The 21,767-nt window shown below is 35.8% G+C and overlaps 1 protein-coding gene across 1 annotated transcript in view; it reads left to right on the forward strand.

The window, feature by feature from the left end:
- The window catches only part of LOC131401165 (transcriptional regulator ATRX-like), a 106,976-nt gene that overhangs the window by 79,298 nt on the left and 5,911 nt on the right, over positions 1 to 21,767 (forward strand). The window contains exons 17-18 of the mRNA XM_058536228.1: positions 205 to 358; positions 5,274 to 5,380. Coding sequence (XP_058392211.1) covers positions 205 to 358; positions 5,274 to 5,380 — 261 coding nt within the window. The remainder of the gene's footprint in view (positions 1 to 204; positions 359 to 5,273; positions 5,381 to 21,767) is intronic.

A 21,767-nucleotide genomic window follows, 5' to 3' on the forward strand; every position in this document is an offset into this window, starting at 1 on the left:
TAGGCGTGAGAGAGGGAGAGAGAGAGAGAGTGTGTGTGTGTTTCATTCACCTCTCCCAACTCCCTCAGTCTCTTTCTTTTTTACTCTCCCCTTGGGTTGGTCTATATCTGTTTTCTCTTGGTCTCTTTCTTAGTCCCTCTCTAGGGGTCTTTCAGTTTCTTTCCTTATTTACCTACTTATTTATGTTTCATTTATTTTATTTAGGTAAAGCTACTTCCTCTTCTAATCCAAGCAGCCCAGCTCCAGACTGGTACAAAGATTTTGTTACAGATGCTGATGCTGAGGTTTTAGAGCATTCTGGAAAAATGGTACTTCTCTTTGAAATTCTTCGAATGGCAGAGGAAATTGGGGATAAAGTGTAAGTTCTTTCCTATTTTTATTATATAAATAAACCTTTTGATAACCTTTCTATTGTTTAAACAGTTGGAAGAAATCTATTTTGTTTTCTTCTTTCCTAAGGATGTAATTTCTTTGATTAGTATAGTGACAGACAGCTATCTTCCTTCTAAGCCACTAGTTCTGAGTGCATATTCTGGTTATTTCTTCAGTGCTGTTTTCCCCTTCTGGCGATTGCACCTTGAACTTATTTCCTTGAGCCAAGCCTCTAGTTGATATCTGTATTTCACCATCTTTAAACTCATTTTTGAATCCGTGCAGTGTGGCTTCTACTGTCACTTTACTGAGATTTTTCTTTCTAATGTCACTTAGTGATCTTTTAATCCCCAAATCTAGTGGACACCTCTCAGACTTTATTTTCTTTCACCTCTTTGACTATTCTTTCTTTATTATTTCTCCTTTGTTTTTTGTTCCTGTTTGTTTTACTTCTAACATTTGTGCACCCATTCTCTTCCCTGCGTCCCCACCCCCCCAATCTCATCTATCAAATTACTATTCAAAAAGCATACTTTTCTGGGCCGGCCCCGTGGCTTAGCGGTTAAGTGCGCGTGCTCCGCTACTGGTGGCCTGGGTTCGGATCCCGTGCGCGCACCAACGCACCGCTTCTCCAGCCATGCTGAGGCCACGTCCCACATACAGCAACTAGAAGGATGTGCAACTATGACATACAACTATCTACTGGGGCTTTGGGGGAAAAAAGGAGGAGGATTGGCAATAGATGTTAGCTCAGAGCCGGTCTTCCTCAGCAAAAAAGAGGAGGATTAGCATGGATGTTAGCTCAGGGCTCATCTTCCTCACAAAAAAAAAAAAAAAGAGAGAAGCATACTTTTAAAGTTTTGAACCATGCTTATTGTTTATGCTGTTATAAGATCCCAACATCTGATCATAAAATATTTTTAAAATTTATCTGTGGTGCTTTTAATAACAATTTAACATAACGCTAAAATAAAACAATCTTTTATCTTAAAGAAGTTCCAAACTTAGTTCCTTTAACTTTCCTGGAAAGAGGTAGATCCTCTGTTGTATTTCCATATCACTTTTTAATATACCTCTACTCTACTCTTAACATATTCTAATGTACTCGTATATGTCTTTTCACTGGATAGTGGGTTGTTTGAAGACATAGACTGTTTTATTCTTTTTTATTAACCACCATACCTGGCACCTAGTAAGTACTCACTAAAAGTAATTTTTGTTGTATATTGCCACTTTATTTATACAGAAACAAGTGGTTCAGATAAGGAATGATGTTGGCTTGGAATAGAGTGGTAGTAGTGGAAATAAAGGGTGTTGTTTTGGAGTAGAAACAACAGGACTTGGTAGATTAAATGCAGGGCATTAAGAAGAAGAGAGTAGCCTGAGATGAATCCCAGGCTTCCAGCCTAAGTGGCTGATGGATTATAGTATTATTTACTAAAATGGAGAAGATTAGGGGATAACTAAGTTTATTAGAGATATTAAAGAGTCCTGCTCTGGCTATGTTAAGTTTGAGAGGCCTATTAGATATCCATGAGAGATGTCAGGTAGAAAGTGGATATTTGAGTTCAGAGTACCTGAAAGGTCAGGAGAGATTATTGCTCTAGACATGCTCATGGTTTTTTCTGCTATCAACTTCTGTAATTTAACATTAATTTTTATTTGGGTACCATACAAGAATTTTAAGAGTATGAAAGGGATTTTAGTGGTCTTTTAATTTCCTAACCAGTACAAGAATCTCTTCTACCATGTTCATCATAGATGTTCTCCTAGCCTCTCCTATGGTGGAATATTTGCCATCTCGGAAGGCTACCTATAGTTGAATACTTCAAATCACTAGAAAACATGTCCTTATCTTTAGTTTATACTCTATCCCTATAGCTGTTTCTCCTCTGGTTGAAAATAGAACATATCTGCTGCTTTTTTTTTTAATACTCTTACTATGATCATTTTTAGTTATAAGCCCAACTGATAGATATTATCAATGTTAAGACTATAAAACTATGCATTTCCAGAATTGTGATCACCACTGTTCTTTACTTGTCCAACATTTGATTATGGAAATTTTCAAACCTAACAAAAAGCAGAAAGAATTTTGCAGTGAATACCCATATACCTGTCACCTAGAATCTATACTATAGTGTATATTTTATTCTGCTTTCTTTATTACATGTCACTTTATCTTTCCATCCCTCCATCCATCTTATTTCCCTGATGCCTTTCAAAGTAGGCTGAAGATGTCACTACTACTGTTTCAATTGTTTCCTATTCAAGTAATGGTGGGTTTTATCTCTCTTGTCACTTTTAGCTTTTTCTTCTGAGTTCTTTGATCTATTCTTTGTGTGGCACAGTTTCAGCCCTGACCACGTGGTCTTGAATATACTTCAGTTTTTTAGCCCCTGCTTCAAAATATGGTCACAGTAAACAAAACACTTCAGCTGAGTTCTTATTAACACAGAGTTATAGTGAGTCTGGTTCTTGTTTATTCTGGACCCTATACTTCCATTCATGCAATCCAATAGAGAGGTTTTCCAACATCTAAATAACACTGTTGGTTCATGTTGAATTTCTGGTCAACTAAAGACTCATTTTTTTTTTAAAGAGCTGCTGTCAAATCAGATTTCCCTGTTTTCTATTTGTGCAGGTAATCTTTTGACCTGAATGAAAACACAGAGTGAGAAATAAATGAATTTTAGTGATTTTAGCCAGTGGTGTGCTGATAAATGTTTAACAACCGACTCTCCAATAAATAAATAAATAAATAAATAAATAAATAAAAATAGGGAAAGCAAAGAAGCAAGAGAGAAAAGTCCTGATTTGTAACATTTGCTGATTTCCATAGCATAAATACTCCCACCATGGCCAGTTTCAAGCTTCCAGCGTGATGTCAGAGGTGGGAAGAGATGCTAAGGACCCACTTTCAAGCTAGTTATAGTCAACTTCAGTACACCACTGGTTTCAGCCCAGCCCTTCTGACTTATTTGTTTTCTATCATTTAAATATTAAATTTTGATTGAATCTTTATTCCCAGATTTTTGATATGTGTGAATTTGATAAGTATTGCTTTTATATTTTCACATGGGTCATTTATAAAATAGGTAAAGCCAAAATAGTTTATACAGGTATGAGAATTATTACCAGTCACGACAATAGTTCTTCATGGTATCTGCAACTAGAAAAGGTTAACAGAGATAACCATTAGTATAAAGCCACTTAGTCCTAGTAACACTACCTTTTTCATAGTGAGACTTATCTGAGTTCAGTGGTTCTCAGAACCAGACTTAATGCTAACTGACTCAAGTCAACTTTTTTCCAGAATAGTAGTCCAAATTCCAAATTAATTCAATTAAATAATTAGTATTTTTAAGAATTTGTTTCTTAGTTACAGGAACCATCAAAAACTTAATTTGTGTCTTAGAAAAAAATTGATTCAGTAAAGTGTTTGATTCTGGGAAACATAATCACTTTACTGAGAGATTAAGGCATAGCCCTTGGTCATTTACGCTGAGCACCCGGAATCAATTCATTTCCTTACCAGTATTCTAGGAGTACCAACTAGGAGACAGTAGACTGCCACAGTGCAGAGCTCAAGAAGCCATACAATAGTCAATGCATATGTCGTTAACTCATAGCTTGAGTTATTCTTTTTAGTTCTACTAAATCTGAAGACATCAAGCAGTGAGTGTTGAAGGATCTTCTGAAGTCATTAGCACATCTCTCTCCTACAGTATAGCTTTCACAATCAAAACAAAACAAAATAAAAAATATGCTTGCCATAGATGTCTAGTTCCTTGTATACTGACCTACTTTGCATATATAAGGGAGAGAATGAGCCCTCCGATATTCTCTTTCTAGATTTTTTTCATTTCCAGTGTATAATTATGTCCACTTTTCACCAATGGGATAGGTCAGAGTAGTGGTTTTCAAACTGTTTCTCAGAGCCCTTGCAAGTTGGTGACCTAGAGCAGAGGGTTAGGAGCCAGTGACGTTTTTCCTTTTCCTCCAAGGCCAAAAGCACCTTGCTTTTATTATTTATTTTAACACGACATAAGACTTTATGTGAACAAATAGCTTTCATGGCTGAAAAAGGAGTTAGAAAATTACTGGGATAGAGAATCAGGAATTTGCAAACATATTTGAAATGGGATGACAGAGTGTTTTAGAATGTGTACAGTCTAAGATTACTTGAATACTTTTAGTAGGAAGATTTTTTCTCATATTCTCTATATAGTGTCTTTCGCAGAGTAAAATTTTTGAATTTTGATGAAGTCCAATTTATCAACTTTTATTTTCATAGATCATACTTTTGGTGTCATGTCTAAGAATTGTTTGTCTAACCCCCAGTTATGAAGATTTTCTTCTTTGTGTTCTAAACGTTCTGCAGTTTTACATTTTACATTTAGATTTATGATCCATTTTGAGTTAATTTTTGTACTCATACTTCAATGAGTTTTAGGCCGAAGTTCATTTTTTTGCATATGGGTGTCAAATTTTCCAAGACCATTTTTGAAAAGACTATCCTTTTTCCATTGAATTGCCTTTGCTTCTTTGTCAGAAACCGATTAACTATATTGTGTGGCTCTGTGTCTGAACTCTATATTCTGTTCCATTGATTTGTGCTTGTCACTTCATCAGTATTACACTGTTTTGATTACTCTAGCTTTGTAAGTATTGTAATCATGTAGAGTTAGGCCTCCAAATTCTTGTCTTTCAAAATTGTTGTGGCTACTCTGTATGCTTGGCATTCCCATATAAACTTTAGAATCAACTTGTTATTTTCTATTAAAAATCCTAGTGGGGTTGTGATTTGAATCGTGTTGTATTTGTAGATCAATTTGGGAAGAAATGATATCTCTACTTTGTGAATCTTCTAATCCATGAACACTAATCTGTTTTTTTAGCCTTGTTTTCAGCCAGTCTCTCATATCTCTGGACTTGATTGAAGATTTTCTTGATTTGGCTAGTAGAGAGAAGACAGAAGATAAAGATAAACCTCTTATTTATAAAGGTGAGTTACTAAACATTTCTATACCATAATTTTTAAAACATTCATTTAAACATATTGTATAAACATTTTAACAATAAAAGAAAACATACTACCCAGACCTACAACCCTAATATATTCATTTTGTTTGTACTTTCTTCATGTGCTTTTCCACATAAATATGATCTTTGTTGTTGCAATTGTAGCATAAATTAAAAATTTTTTTTAAACAGCTTTGTTGAGATATAATTCACATACCATGCAATTCACCCATTTAAAGTGTACAATTCAATGGTTTTCTATATATTCACAGAGTTGTGCAACTGTCTCCACAGTCAATGTTCAAACATTTTAATCACCACCAAAGAAACCCTGTACCCTTTAGCTATCGCCTTCCTATCCCCCTTTCACCTCTTCTACCCCTAAGCAGTCACTAATCTGCTTGCTGTTTCTATGGATTGACCTGTTCTGGACCTTTCATATAAATGGGTTCATATAATATTTGGTCTTTTGTGACTGGCTTCTTTCGTGTAGCGTATTTTCAAGGTTCGTCCATGTGTAGCATGTGTCAGTACTTTATTCCTTTTTATGTCCTAATAATATTCCATTGTATAGATAATACCCACATTTTCATTATCCATTCATTCCTTCATTCATAGATAACTTAGGTTGTTTTCACCTTTTGGCTATTGTGAATAGTACTACTATGAACATTTGTATACCAGTTTTTATTTATTTAAACATCTATTTTCAATTCTTTTGGATATATACCTAGGAATGGAATTATTGGGTCATATGGTAATTCTATGTTTAACTTACTGAGGAACCACCAAACTGTTTTCTACACTGGCTACACTATTTTACATTCCCACAAGCAGTGTACAAGAGTTCCAATTTCTCCACATCTTTACCAACACTTGTTTTAATTTCTTTTGGTAAGGAAGATTGCCCCTGAGCTAACATCTGTGCCCGTCTTCCTCTGTTTTATATGTGGACGCCTGCCACAGCCTGGCTTGATGAGTGGTGCGTAGGTCCACACCCAGGATTCGAACCCGCGAACCCCGGGCCGCCGAAGCAGAGCACGTGAACTTAACCACTACTCTGGTGGGCCGGCCCCTGCTTTTACATTTTTTAAAAAATTTGTTGACATCCTAGTGGCTGTGAAGTGGTATCTGATTGTGATTTTGATTTGTATTTCTCTAATGACTAATAATGTTGAGCATCTTTTCATATGCTTGTTGGCCATTTGTATATCTTCTTTGGAAAAATGTTTATTCAGGTCCTTTGCTCATTTTTGAATTGGGTTAGTTGTCTTTTTGTTACTGAGTTGCAAGAGGGTTTTTTTTTTTTAGCGTTTTCTGCATAGCAGGCTCTTATTGGATATATGGTTTGCAAATATTTGCTGTCATTCTGTGGGTTGTCTTTCACTTTCTTAATAGTGTCTTTAGATGCACGAAAGTTTTTCATTTTGACGAACTCCAGTTTATCAGTTTTTTCTTTCGTTGCTTGTGCTTTTAGTGTCATATCTAAGAAACCATTGCCAAATCCAAGTTCATGAAGATGTACTCCTATGTTGCCTTCAAAGAATTATATAGTTTTAGCTCTTACATTTATGTCTTTCATACATTTTGAGTTAATTTTTATGTATGGTGTGAGGTAAAGGTCCAACTTCAGTCTTTTGCTGTGGCTGTCCAGTTGCCCTAGCAATATTTCTTGAAAAGACTATTCTTTCCACATTGAATGGTATTGGCACCCTTGTTGAAAATAAGTTGACCATAGAGACATAAATTTATTTCTTGACTCTGAGTTCTATTCCATTGATCTATATGTCAGTACTTATGCCAGTAACACACTATCTTGATTACCATTGCTTTGAAAGTAAGGTTTGAAAGTGTGAGTCCTCCTACTTTGTTCCTGTCAAGATTGTTTTGACCATTCTGGGTCCCTTGCAATTCCATATCAATTTTAGAATCAGCTTGTAAATTTCTACAGAGAGGTCAGCTTGGATTCTGAAAGGGATTGAGTTGAATTTATAGTTCACTTTAGGAAGTGTTGCCTCTTCATGTTATTAAGTCTCCTGATCCATGAACATGGGATGTTTTGCCATTTATTTAGGTCTTTAATTTCTTTCATGAATGTTTTGTAGTTTTCAGTATATACATTTTGCACTTCTTGTGTTACATTTATTCCTGCTTATTTTATTCTTTTTGATGGTATTATAAATGTAATTATGTTCTTAATTTCATTTTTGGATTGTTCATTGCAAATGTATAAATTGAATTTTGTATATTAACTTATTTATTTGTTCTAATAGTGTTTTAGTGGATTTTTTTAATTGATGTTTTAATAGTTTATAACATTGTGAAATTTTGGGTTGTACATTTTTGTTTGTCCGTCACCATATATATGTCTCCCTTCACCCCTTGTGCCCACCCCCTACCCCCATTCCCCCTGGTAACCACAATACTGTTTTCTCTGTCCATGTGTTGGTTTATATTCCACATATGAGTGAGATCATACAGTGTTTGTCTTTCTCTTTCTGGCTTATTTCACTTAACATAATACCTTCCAGGCCCATCCATATTGTTGCAAATGGGACGATTTTGTCTTTTTTTATGGCTGAGTAGTATTCCATTGTATATATATATACCACATCTTCTTGATCCAATCATCAGTCGAGGGACACTTAGGTCGCTTCCACTTCTTGACTATAGTGAATAATGCTGCAATGAACATAGGGGTGCATAAGCCTCTTTGGATTGTTGATTTCAGGTTCCTTGGATAGATTCCCAATAGTGGGATAGCTGGATCATAAGGTATTTCTATTTTTAATTCTTTGAGGAATCTCCATACTGTTTTCCATAGAGGCTGCACCAGTTTGCATTCCCACCAGCTGTGTATGAGCGTTCCTGTTTCTCCACATCCTCTCCATCATTTGTAGTTTTTTGTCTTGATGATTATAGCCATTCTAACGGGCGTGAGGTGATATCTTAGTGTTGTTTTGATTTGCATTTCCCTGATGATTAGTGATGTTGAACATCTTTTCATGTGCCTATTGGCCATCTGTATATCTTCTTTGGAGAAGTGTCTGTTCATTTCCTCTGCCCATTTTTTGATCGAGTTGTTTGTTTTTTTTGTTGTTCAGTTGTGTGAGTTCTTTATATATTATGGCGATTAACCCCTTGTCAGATGTATGTTTTGCAAATATTTTCTCCCAGCTGGTGGGTTGTCTGTTCATCTTGATTGTGGTTTCATTTGTCTTGTAGAAGCTCTTTAATCTGATCAAGTCCCACTTGCTTATATTTTCTTTAGTTTCCCTAGTCTGGGTAGGCATGTCATCCGAAAAGATTCCTTTATGACCAATGTCAAATAGTGTTTTTGCCTATATTTTCGTCTATGAGTTTTATAGTTTCAGGTCTCACCTTCAGGTCTTTGATCCATTTTGAGTTAATTTTTGTGAATGGCGATAGCAGATGGTCCACTTTCATTCTTTTGCATGTGGCTGTCCAGTTTTCCCAACACCATTTATTGAAGAGACTTTCCTTTCTCCATTGTATGTTCTTAGCTAATTTGTTGAAAATTAGCTGTCCATATATGTGTGGTTTTATTTCTGGGCTTTCAATTCTGTTCCATTGATCTGTGTGTCTGTTTTTGTACCAGTACCATGCTGTTTTGATTACTATTGCTTTGTAGTATGTTTTGAAGTCAGGGATTGTGATGCCTCCAGCTTTGTTCTTTTTTCTTAGGATTTCTTTAGCTATTCGGGGTCTTTTGTTGCCCCATATGAATTTTAGTATTCTTTTTTCTGTTTCCGTGAAGAATGTCTTTGGGATTCTGATTGGGATTGCATTGAATCTGTAGATTGCTTTAGGTAATACAGACTTTAGAAGTATGTTTATTCTTCCCATCCATGTGCATGGGATGCCTTTCCATTTCTGTATGTCATCATCGATTTCTTTCAATAATGTCTTGTAGTTTTCATTGTATAGGTCTTTCTCCTCCTTGGTAAGATTTATTCCTAGATATTTTATTCTTTTTGATGCAATTGTAAATGGTATTATCTTTTTGAGCTCTCTTTCTGTTAGTTCGTTATTAGCATACAGAAATGCAACTGATTTTTGTAGATAATTTTGTACCCTGCGACTTTGCTGTAGTTGTTGATTATTTCTAATAGTTTTCCAGCAAATTCTTTAGGGTTTTCTATATATAAAATCATGTCATCTGCAAATAGAGTTTCACTTCTTCATTGCATATTTGGATTCCTTTTATTCCTTTTTCTTGCCTAATTGTTCTGGCCACACCTCCAGTATTATGTTAAGTAAGAGTGGCGACAGTGGGCACCTTTGTCTTGTCCCTGTTCTGAAAGGAATGGCTTTCAGACTTTCCCCATTGAATATGATGTTGGCTGTGGGTTTGTCATAAATGGCCTTTATTATGTTGAGATAATTTCCTTCTATACCCATTTTATTGAGAGTTTTTATCAAAAATTGACACTGGATCTTGTCAAATGCCTTCTCTGCATCCATTGAGATGATCATGTGGTTTTTGTTCCTCGTTTTGTTAATGTAGTGTATCACGTTGATTGATTTGCAGTTCTTGAACCATCCCTGCATCACTGGTATAAATCCCACTTGGTCATGGTGTATGATCTTTTGAACATATTGCTGTATTCGGTTTGCCAATATTTTGTTGAGGATTTTTGCATCTATGTTCATCAGCGATATTGTCCTGTAATTTTCCTTCTTTGTATTGTCTTGGTCTGGCTTTGGTATCAGGGTGATGTTGGCCTCGTAGAACGAGTTAGGAAGTGTTCCATCTTCCTCTATTTTTTGGAATAGTTTGAGAAGGATGAGTATTAAGTCTTCTTTGAACGTTTGCTAAAATTCACCAGAGAAGCCATCTGGTCCCGGGCTTTCATTTTTTGGGAGGTTTTTGATTACTATTTCAATCTCTTTACTTGATTGGTCTATTCAGATTCTCTATTTCTTCTTGGTTCAGTTATGGGAGGTTGTATGAGTCTAAGAATTTATCTGTTTCTTCTAGATTGTCCAATTTGTTGGCATATAATTTCTCATAGTATTCTCTTATAATCCTTTGTATTTCCATGGTATCCATTGTAATTTCTCCTCTTTCATTTCTAATTTTATTTACTTGAGTCTTTTCTCTTTTTTTCTTAGTAAGTCTGGCTAAGGGTTTGTCAATTTTGTTTACCTTCTCAAAGAACCAACTCTTTGTTTCATTAATCCTTTCTACTGTTTGTTTTTTGGTCTCAATTTCATTTATTTCTGCTCTGATTTTTATTATTTCTCTCCTTCTGCTGACTTTGGGCTTTGTTTGTTCTTCTTTTTCTAGTTCTGTTAGGTGTAATTTAAGGTTGCTTATTTGGGCTTTTTCTTATTTGTTAAGGTGGGCTTGTATTGCTATGAGTTTCACTCTCAGGACCACTTTTGCTGCATCCCATATGGTTTGCTATGGCATATTTTCATTTTCATTTGTTTCTGGATCGTTTTTGATTTCTCCTTTAATTTCATCCATGATCCCTTGGTTGTTCAGTAGCATGTTGTTTAATCTCCACATATTTGTCACTTTCCCAGTTTTTTTTTGTTGTTGTTCATTTCCAGTTTCATAGCATTATGGTCTGAAAAGATGCTTGTTATGATTTCAATCTTCTTAAATTTATTGAGGCTTGCTTTGTTTCCCAACATATGGTCTATCCTTGAGAATGTTCCATGTGCGCTTGAGAAGAATGTGTAGTTAGCTGTTTTTGGATGGAGTGCTCTGTATATGTCTACTAGGTCCATCTCGTCCAGTTTTTCATTTAAGTCCACTGTTTCTTTATTGACTTTTTGTCTGGATGATCTATCCATTGATGTAAGTGCCGTATTAAGATCCCCTACTATTATTGTGTTGTTGTTAATGTCTCCTCTTAGGTTTGTTAATAGTACATTGGTGCTCCTATGTTGGGGGCATATATATTTATAAGTGATATGTCTTCTTGGTGGAGTGTCCCTTTTATCATTATATATTTCCCTTCTTTGTCTCTCTTAACCTGTTTTATCTTGAAGTCTACTTTGTCTGATATGAGTATGGCAACAACTGTTTCTTTTGTTTGTCATTAGCTTGGAGTATTGTCTTCCATCCTTTCACTCTGAGCCTGTGCTTGTCTTTAGAGCTTAGATGTGTTTCCTGGAGGCAGCATGTTGTTGGGTCTTGCTTTTTAATCCATCCTGCCACTCTGTATCTTTTGATTGGAGAGTTCAATCCATTTACATTTAGGGTAATTATTGATATATGAGGGCTTAATGTTGCTGTTTTTTCACTTATTTTCTAGTTCTTTTGCATTTCCTTCGTTTCTTGTCCCTTTTGTTTTGGACTGCCAATTCAGTTTGGTTGTTCTGTCTTATAACTCTTCTAGTTTTCTCTTTGTTTATCATATGTGATCTTGTTTTGATTATTTGTTTAGTGGTTACCTTGAGGTTTGTATAAAACATCTTGTGTATGAGATAGTCCATTATCTGATGGCCTCTTATTTCCTTATACTAAGTCAATTCAGTCCCTTTCCTCTTCCCCTTCTAAGTCGTTCTTGTTATACCTTATTCTATATTGTGTTGTGGGTGTGTGTTTACAGTGATGAGGTTATATTTATTTTTGGTGAATTCCTTCCTTTGATCTTTGATTTTGGTATTTAAGTGCTAGCTAACCTGTTCCGGTAAAGATCTGCTATTTTTCTGATTTTGTCTACCTGTTTTTCTCCTTGCTCCAAGCTTTGTATTCCCTTTCTTTTATTTTTTTTGGGACTGAGGTCCTTCTTGAGTATTTCTTGCAGTGGGGGTCTCATGGCCATGAACTCCCTTAGCTTTTGTTTATCTGGGAGAGTTACTATTTCTCCATCATATTTGAAGGATATTTTTGCTGGATAGAGTATTCTTGGCTGAAAGATTGTTTCTGTCAGTATTTTGAATATATCATTCCAGTCTCTCCTAGCCTGTGAAGTTTCTGTTGAGAAATCCGCTGAGAGCCTGATGGGAGTTCCTTTGTACGTTATTTTTTGTTTTTGTCTAGCTGCCCTTAATATTATTTCTTTGTCATTAACTTTGGCCAGCCTTACCACTGCATGTCGTGGAGTGAGCCTTTGCCTGTTGACGTATTTAGGCGACCTGTTGGCTTCACTTACTGGTATTTCCTGCTCCTTCTCCAGACTTGGGAAGTTCTCAGCTATTATTTCCTTGAATAGGCTCGCTGTTCCTCTTTCCCTCTCTTCTCCCTCAGGAATATCTATAATTCTTATGTTACATTTCCTAATAGAGTCAGATATTTCGCAGAGACTTGCTTCATTTCTCTTTAGTCTTAGTTCTCTCTCCTCTTCCATCTAGAGTATATCTGTATTCCTATCCTCTATAATGCTAATTCTTTCCTCCATATTGTCATCTCTGTTCTTTAAAGATTCCAGATTCTCCTTTATCTCCTCCTTTGTGTTCTTGATCTCCATCAGTACTGATTGGTTTTTCTTTAGGATTTCAATCTCTTTTGTGAAGAAGCTCCTAATCTCATTGAATTGTTTGTCTGTGTTGTCTCGTATTTCATTGAGTTTTTTATGATAGCTACTTTGAAATCTCTGTTTAGATTATGGATTTCTGTGCCTTCAGGTTGTTTTCTGGGTGCTTGTCATTTTCCTTCTGGTCTGGTGATTTCATGTACCTTTGCATTGTGGTTCCTGTATTGGCTTTGTTTTTCCTCATCCTGGAAATATCTGGTTGCAATTTCCACCTGCCGTCACTGTGTGGAGGTTAAGGGCTGTGTAATCTGAGCCCCCTTCGCTCTGCCCCGGCTGCTGGCTGCGATCTGCCAGCCGCTTGGTCTGGTCTGGCCAGGTGAGCTGCAGTGTCCGGCTTGCGGGGAGGGGGGAGCTCTCTCTTTTGCCCACTGGGTCCCTGGCGTGGGGGACTTCTCGCTCGACCCTCATTATCCACTCTCCTGGGGTGCTCAGATGTTGATGGGACCCCTGTAGCTGTTCTGAATCCTCTGTGTGGGAGTTTCCCACTGCCTGAGAGAGCCCGAAGAGCTATGGTTTCCCTGCAGAGGGCCGCCCCTCCCCCCTCTCTGGGAGCCGCGCTGACCGGGATCGCTGATCTGATGGGGAGGGAGAGGAGTTCACCTTACCTCTCCTCACTTCCTCCAGGGGCCCAGCACATTCCACTCTCAGATGTGCGGCAGTGTGGATCTTGCCGATCTTGCTTTTCGCTGTCTAGGAGTCCGTTGTTGGTCTGTGACTGTTCCTTTTGTTGTATCTTATCGGGGGGAAGAGTTTCCGGGAAAGCTCTCTCTGCCATGACGCTGACATCACTCTCTTAGTGGATTTTTAAAAAGATTTTCCATATGCAATGTCATGTCATGTGCAAATAGAGATGATTTAATTCTTCCTTTCCAATATGGATTAGTTTTATTTCTTTTTCTGGCCCAGTTTCCCTGGTTAGAACCTCCAGTACAGTGTTGAATTGAAGTGACAAGAGCAGACATCCTTTTCTTGTTCCTAATCTTAGGGCGAAAGCATCTCCTCTTTCACCATTATGTGTAGTGTTAGCTGTAGATTTTTCATAGATGCTGTTCATCAAGTTGAGGAAGTTCCCTTTTATTTCCACTTTTTTGAGTGTTTATCATAAATGTGTGTTGGATATTGTCAAATGATTTCTTTGCATCTACTGAGATGATCATGTGGGTTTTTAAAATTTTATTGGGTGCATCACTATGATTATCAGATGTTAAACTAACCTTGTATACCTGGGATAAATCTTTCTTGGTCATGGTGTATAATTCTCTTTATATGTTGTTGGATTCAGTTTGCTAGTATTTTGTTCAATATTTGTGCCTTCTTATTTATGAGAGATATTTTCAGTTTTGTTTGCTTGTAATGTCTGGGTCTGATTTTGGTATGAGGTGTTTTTTTGTTTGTTTTTTTTTTTGTGAGGGATCTAGCTAACATCCGATGCCAATCCTCTTCTTTTTTGCTGAGGAAGATTGGCCCTAGGCTAACATCTGTGCCCATCTTCCTCTACTTTATATGGGACACCACCACAGCATGGCTTGACAATCAGTGCGTTGGTGCACGCCCAGTATCCGAACCTGTGAACCCCAGACCTACAGGAAGCAGAGGAAAAGCACTTAACTGCTGCGCAACCCAGCCGGCCACTGGTATGAGGTTAATACTGGTCTCATTTAATGGGTTGGGAAGTGTTCCCTCTTGTTTTTTGGAAGAGTTTCAGAATAATCGCTATTGATTCTTCTTCAGATGTTAGCCTGGATTTAGCAGTGAAGTCATCTGGACCTGGATTTTTCTTTTGGATAGTTACTGTTATTATTATTGTGAAATATACATAACATAAAATTTAACATTTTGTTAAAGTGAAACGGCAGCCTACAAAATAGGAGAAAATATTTGCAAATCATATATCTAATAAGGGGTTAATATGCAGAATACATAAAGAACTACTACAACTCAGCAACAAAAAAATAACCTAATTCAAAAAATGGGCCAAAGACTTGAATAGACGTTTTTCTAAAGATGATATAGAAAAGACTGAAAGCACATGAAAACATGCTCACTATCACTAATTATTAGAGAAATGCAAATGAAAATACAACCTCACACCCATTAGGATGGCTACTATCAAAAAAACAGTAAATATGGGGTGTGATGATGTGGAGAAATTGGAACCCTTGTGCACTGTTGGTGAGAATATAAAATGATGCAGTCACTTTGGAAAATGGTGTGGCAGTTCCTCAAAAGATTAAAACTAGCCTTATCGTATGATCCAGCAATACCACTTCTGGGTATATACCCAAAAGTATTGAAAACATGGTCTCCAAGAGGTATTTGTACACCCATATTTGTAGCAGCAGTATTCGCAATAGTCAAAAAGTGAAAACAACTCGAGTGTACATCAGTGGGTGAAGAGATAAACAAAATGTGGAGTACTCATACAATGGAATGTTATTCAGCTTTTAAAATGGAGGAAATCTTGCCACATGCTATAATATGGATGAACTTTGAGGACATTATGCTAAGTGAAATAATGCAGCACAAAAAAGGCAAACACTGTGTGATTCCATTTATATAAGATATCTAAAGTAGTCAAATTCACAGAGATAGAGAGTAGAATTGTTGGTTACTGTGGGGAGAGGGCGAATTGGGAGTTGTTATTTAATGGGTGTAGAGTTTCAGTTTTACAAGATGAAAAAGTTCTGGAGACCTGTTAACACTACTGAACTATATACTCAAAATGGTTAAGAAGGTAAATTTTATGGTATGTGTTTATCACAATTTAAAAAATTACATGGCTAGCTGCTAGTGGAGGTTAGATAGAACAATGTTTTTGTTTATTGGTTTTGTTTTGCACCATATCTTTTCTATTCATCTATGTTTGTCTTATGTTAAAAATACAAATTTAAAAAAACTGGTAAGAGATACGGGACAAGAAATTGAAAACTCCATAATTGTTTTATTAGTCTGTAAGGGAAAGTAGATTCGTATTTAAAATTAAATGAACATTAAATTAAAAAAAAAAGATATTTGATGAGTACCTACCAGGTACTGTGCTAAGGAGTAGGAAACACAATTGTAATCCCTCTTTTTTGTCTTTGTTTTTAGTGTTTTATCTTATTATTTTTTCTTTCTTTCTTTTTCATTGAAGTAACGTTGGTTTATAACATTATATAAATTTCAGATGTACATCATTTTATTTTGACTTCTCTTAGAGTACGTCTTGTTCACCACCAAAAATCTAGTTTCAATCCGTCACCATACAAATGTCCCCCTATTCCCCTTTTGCCCTCCCTCTCACCCCTTTTCCCTTCTGGTAGCTACCAGTCTGTTCTCTGTATCTATGTGTTTGTTGTTTTTTTTCCTCACATGAGTGAAATCACGTGGTATTTGTCTTTCTCCATCTGACTTATTTCGCTTAACATAATACTCTCAAGGTCCATGCATGTTGTTACAAATGGCAAGATTTCATCTTTTCTTATGGCTGAGTAATATTCCATTTTATATATATATATATATATATATATATATACACACACACACATACACACACACACACACACACACACACACACACACCATATCTTCTTTATCCATTTATCTGTCGGGCTCTTAGGTTGTTTCCATGTCTTGGCTATTGTAAATAATGCTACAATGAACATAGGGGTACATATATCTTTTTGAAATAGTATTTTCATGTTCTTTGGATAAATACCCAGAAGTGGAATACCTGGATCATATGGTAGTTCTATTCTTCTTGAGGAATACTGTTTTCCATAGCGACTGCACCAGTTTACATTCCCACCAGCAGGGTATAAGCATTCCCTTTTTCCACATCCTCTCCAACACTAGTTATTTCTTATCTTCTTAGTAATAGCCATTCTGAAGGGCATGAAGTTATGTCTCAGTGTAGTTTTCATTTGCATTTCCCTAATAATTACTAATGTTGAACAACTCCTCATATGCCTATTGGCCATCTGTATATCTTCTTTGGAGAAATGTCTGTTCAGATCCTCCACCCATTTTTTAAATCAAGTTGATTGTCTTTTTGTTACTAGTTGTATGAGTTCTTTATATATTTTGGATGTTAACCCCTTATTGGATATATGATTTGCAAATATCTTCTCCCAAATGTTAGGTTGTCTTTTTGTTTTGTTGAGGGTTTCCTTTGCCGTGCAGAAGCTTTTAGTTTGATATAGTCCCATTTGTTTATTTTTGCTTTTGTTTCCCTTGCCTGAGGAGACATATTTAAAAAGATATTGCTGAGACCAGTGTCAAAGAGTGTGCTGCCTATGTTTTCTTCTAGGAGTTTTGTGGTTTCAGGTCTTACGTTCAAGTCTTTAATCCATTTTGAGTTAATTTTTGTGTAGGGTGTAAGATAATGGTCTACTTTCATTCCCTTGCACTTGGCTGTCCACTTTTCTCAACACTATTTATTGAAGAGACTTTCCCTTCTCCATTGTATGTTCTTGGTTCCTTTGTCGAAAATTAGCTGCCCATAAATGTGTGGGTTTGTTTCTGGGCTTTCAATTCTGTTCCATTGATCTGTGCATCTGTCTTTGTGCCAGTACTTTGCTGTTTTGATTGCTGCAGCTTTGTAGTATAGTTTGAAATCAGGAAGAGTGATACCTCCAGCTGTGTTCATTTTTCTCATGATTGCTTTTGCTATTCAGGGTCTTTTGTTGTTGCATGTAAATTTTAGAATTCTTTGTTCTATTTCTGTGAAAAAATGTCATTGGGATTTTGATAGGGATTGCATTGAATCTGTAGATTGCTTTAGGTCATAAGGACATTTTAACTGTGTTAATTCTTCCAGTTCATAAGCACAGAATGTCTTTCCATTTCTTTGTGTCTTATCTGATTTCTTTCAACAATGTCTTACAGTTTTCATTGTATAGTTCTTTCACCTCCTTAGTTAAATTTATTCCTAGGATTTTATTCTTTTTGTTGTGATTGTAAATGGGATTGTATTATTCATTTCTCTTTCTGCTGGTTCATTGTTAGTGTATAGAAATGCAGCTGATTTTTGTATGTTGATTTTGTACCCAGAAACTTTACTGTATCCGTTATTTCTAATAGTTTTGTTGGACTCTTTAGGGTTTTCTAAATATAAAATTATGTCATCCATAAATAGGAACAGTTTTACTTCTTCCTTTCCAATTTGGATCCATTTATTTATTTTTTCTTGCCTAATTGCTCTGTCTAGGACTTCTAATACTATGTTGAATAACAGTGGCAAGAGTGAGCATCCTTGTTTTATTCCTGTTCTTAGAGGGATAGCTTTCAGTTTTTCACCATTGAATATAATGTTAGCTGTGAGTTTGTTGTATTTGGCCCTTATCATGTTGAGGTACTTTACTTCTATAGCCATTTCCTTGAGAGTTTTTATCATAAATGGATGCTGTATCTTGTCAAATACTTTCTCGGCATCTATTGAGATAATCATGTTATTTTTATTTTTCATTTTGTTAACATGGTGTATCACGTTGATAGATTTGTCAGTATTGAACCATATCCGCATCCCTGGAATAAATCCCACTTGATCATGGTGTATGATCCTTTTACTATATTGTTGTATTCAGTTTTCTAGGATTTTGTTGAGGATTTTTGCATCTATGTTCATAGCAACATTGGCCTGTAATTTTCTTTTTTGTATCATCCTTGTTCGGCTTTTGTATCAGGGTAATGCTGACCTTGTAAAATGAGTTAGGAAGCGTCCCCTCCTCTTCAGTTTTTTTGACGAGTTTGGGAAGGTTAAGTATTAAATCTTCTTTGAATGTTTGGTAGAATTCACCTGGGAAGCTGTCTGATTCTGGACTTTTGTTTTTGGGGAGGATTTTGATTACTGCTTCAATCTTCTTATTAGTAGTTGGTCTATTCAGATCTCTATTTCTTCTTTATTCAGTTTTGGAAGATTGTATGATTCTAAGAATTTATTTGTTTCTTCTAGGTCATCCAATTTGTTGGCATATAGCTTTTCATAGTATTCTCTTACAATCCTTTGTATTTCTGTGGTATCCATTATAATTTCTCCTCTTTCATTTCTAATTTTTTTTATGTGAACCTTATTTCTCTTTTTCTTACTGAGTCTAGCTAAAGATTTGTCAATTTTGTTTCCCTTTTCAAAGAATCAGATTTTGGTTTCATTGATCTTTTCTGTTGTCTTTTTAGGGTCTATTTCATTTATTTCTGCTCTGATTTTTATTATTGCCTTCCTTCTACTGACTTTGGGCTTTGTTCTTCTTTTTCTAGTTCCTTTAGGTGTAGTGTTAGATTGTTTATTTGAGATTTTTCTTTTTTATTGTGGTAGGCCTGTATTGCTATATCTTTCTATTTCATTTCTGCTTTTGCAGTATCCCATAGATTTTGGTATGTTGTGTTTCCATTTTCATTTGTCCTCCAGGTATTTTTTTATTTCTTCTTTGATTTCTTTGTTGATCCAGTAGTTATTCAGTAGGGTGTTCTTTAGTCTCCACATATTTCTGACTTTTCCAGGTTTCTTCTTTTAGTTGCTTTTTAGTTTTTTCTTATTTTATTGAGGTCATATTGACTTATAACTTGTAAATTTCAGGTGTACATTATTGTATTTCAGTTTCTGTGTAGACTGAAGCTTATTGACCACCAATAGTCTAGTTTTTATCTGTCACCATATATATGTGCCCCTTTACCCCTTTTCCCCTCCCCCACCCCTTTTTCCTGTTCTCCTTCTCTATGTGTTTATCTTCCACATACGAGTGAAATCATATGGTGTCATACCATTTTGGTTGGAAAAGATGCTTTATATGATTTCAGTCTTCTTAAATTTATTGAGATTGTTTGTTTCCCATCATATGGTCTGTCTTTGAGAATGTTCCATGTGCACTTGAGAAGAATGTGTATTCTGCTGCTTTTGGATGGAATGTTTCATGTATATATCTATTAAGTCCATCTGGTGTAGTGTTTCATTGAAGGCCGATGTTCCTTTGTTGACTTTCTGTCTGGATAATATATCCATTGATGTAAGTTGGGTATTAAAGTCTCCTAATGTTATTATGTTTCTGTCAATTTCTCCCTTTAGGTCTGTTAATAATGCTTCATATACTTTGGTGCTCGTATGTTAGGTGCATCTATATTAATAAATGTTATGTCTTCTTGATGAATTGTCCCCTTTATAATTATATAATATCCTACTTTGTCTCTTTTTATTTTTTGGCTTAAGCACTACTTTGTCTGATATAAGTATGACTGTACCTGCTTTGTTTTGGTTGCCATTTGCTTGGAGTATTGTCCTCCATCCCTCCACTCTGAGCCTATGTTTGTTTTTAGAGCTGAGATGGGTCTCCTGGAGGCAGAATATTGTTGGGTTTTGTTTTCTAATCCACCAGCCACTCTGTATCTTTGGATTGGTGAATCCAATTCATTTACATTTAGGGTGATTATTGATATATGAGGATTTAATACTGCCATTTTGTCTTTTGTTGTTGGATTGCTCTATATTTCCATTGTTTCTTTTCTCTTTTGTTTCTGTCTGCTGTTTCAATTTGGTGTTTTTTTTTTCTGATATGTTTCTCAGTTTCCTCTTTTTTTTTGTTGTGTGACTCTGCCCTGAATTTTTGTTTTGTGGTTACATGAGGTTTGTATAAAAGGTCTTATAAATGAGATAGTCCTTTTCTGCTGATAGCATCTTATCTTCATTTGCCTATGCAGGTTTCATCCTTTTTCTCTGCCCTGTCTATGTTTTTGTTGTCACAAATTATCCATTTTCTATTGTTTGTTAACAAATTGAAGTCATTATAGTTATTATTAATGCTTCCTTTCCCTTTAACCTTTTTGTTATAATTGTTTACTAACCTGATATAGAGTTGTGATTTTCTGATTCTTTCTGGCTATTTGTCACCTTGCTCAAAGCTTTTTGTACCTTTGCCTTTTTGTTTCAGGTAGGAGAGCTTCATTCAACATTTCTTGTAAGGCAGGTCTTGTCGCAATGAACTCCCTTGGCTTTTGTTTGTCTGGGAAAACCTTTATTTCTCCTTCATATTTGAAAGATATCTTTGCTGGATAGAGTATTCTTGGTGACAGTTTTTATCATTCAGTATTTGAATATATCATTCCACTCTCTCCTGGCCTGTAGCATTTCTTCTGAGAAATCTGCTGATAACCTAATCGAGGTTCCCTTGTAGGTCATTGCCCCCCCCCCGGCTGCCTTTAATATTCTTTCTTTGTCATTGCCTTTGACAGTTTTCTTATCATGCATCTTGGAGAAGGTCTTTTTGCGTTGAAATAATTGGGTGTTCTGTTACCTTCATTGATTTGTATATTCAGTTCCTTCCCCAGGTTTGGGAAGTTCTCAGCTATTATTTCTTTAAATAAGCTTTCTGCTCCCCTTTCTCCCTCTTCTCCTTCTAGGATACCTGTTATCCTTATGTTGTCCTTTCTAATGGAGTTTAATGATTCTCACAGAATTTCTACACTTTTTTGTCTTAGTATTCTCTCCTCTTCTACCTGCATTATTTCTAGTTTACATATTTGAGCTTGCTAATTCTCTCTTACATATGGTCACCTCTCTTTCCAGTGCCATCTAATGCATTCTTCATCTCATTTTTTTTCTGAGTTGTTCAGCTCCAGAATTTCTATTTGGTTCTTTTTTTAGAGTTTCAGTCTAAAAAGTATTGGTAAAGTATTCCTTCTGTTCACTGATTTTATTCCTTAGCCCATTGAATTGTTTTTTAAAAAACTTTTCTTGTAGCTGATTGTGTTTCTTCATAACAGCTATTCTGAAGTCTGGAAGATCACAATCTTCCATGACTTTATATTGATTTTCTTGAGAAATGTTATTTTCTTTTTGTGATGCTGTGTTCCCATGGCTTTTTTTGTTTTTTTTCTCAGTTATTCCTC

The sequence above is a fragment of the Diceros bicornis genome, chromosome X (genome assembly GCF_020826845.1).
Source record: "Diceros bicornis minor isolate mBicDic1 chromosome X, mDicBic1.mat.cur, whole genome shotgun sequence".
In the NCBI taxonomy this organism is placed as follows: domain Eukaryota; kingdom Metazoa; phylum Chordata; class Mammalia; order Perissodactyla; family Rhinocerotidae; genus Diceros; species Diceros bicornis.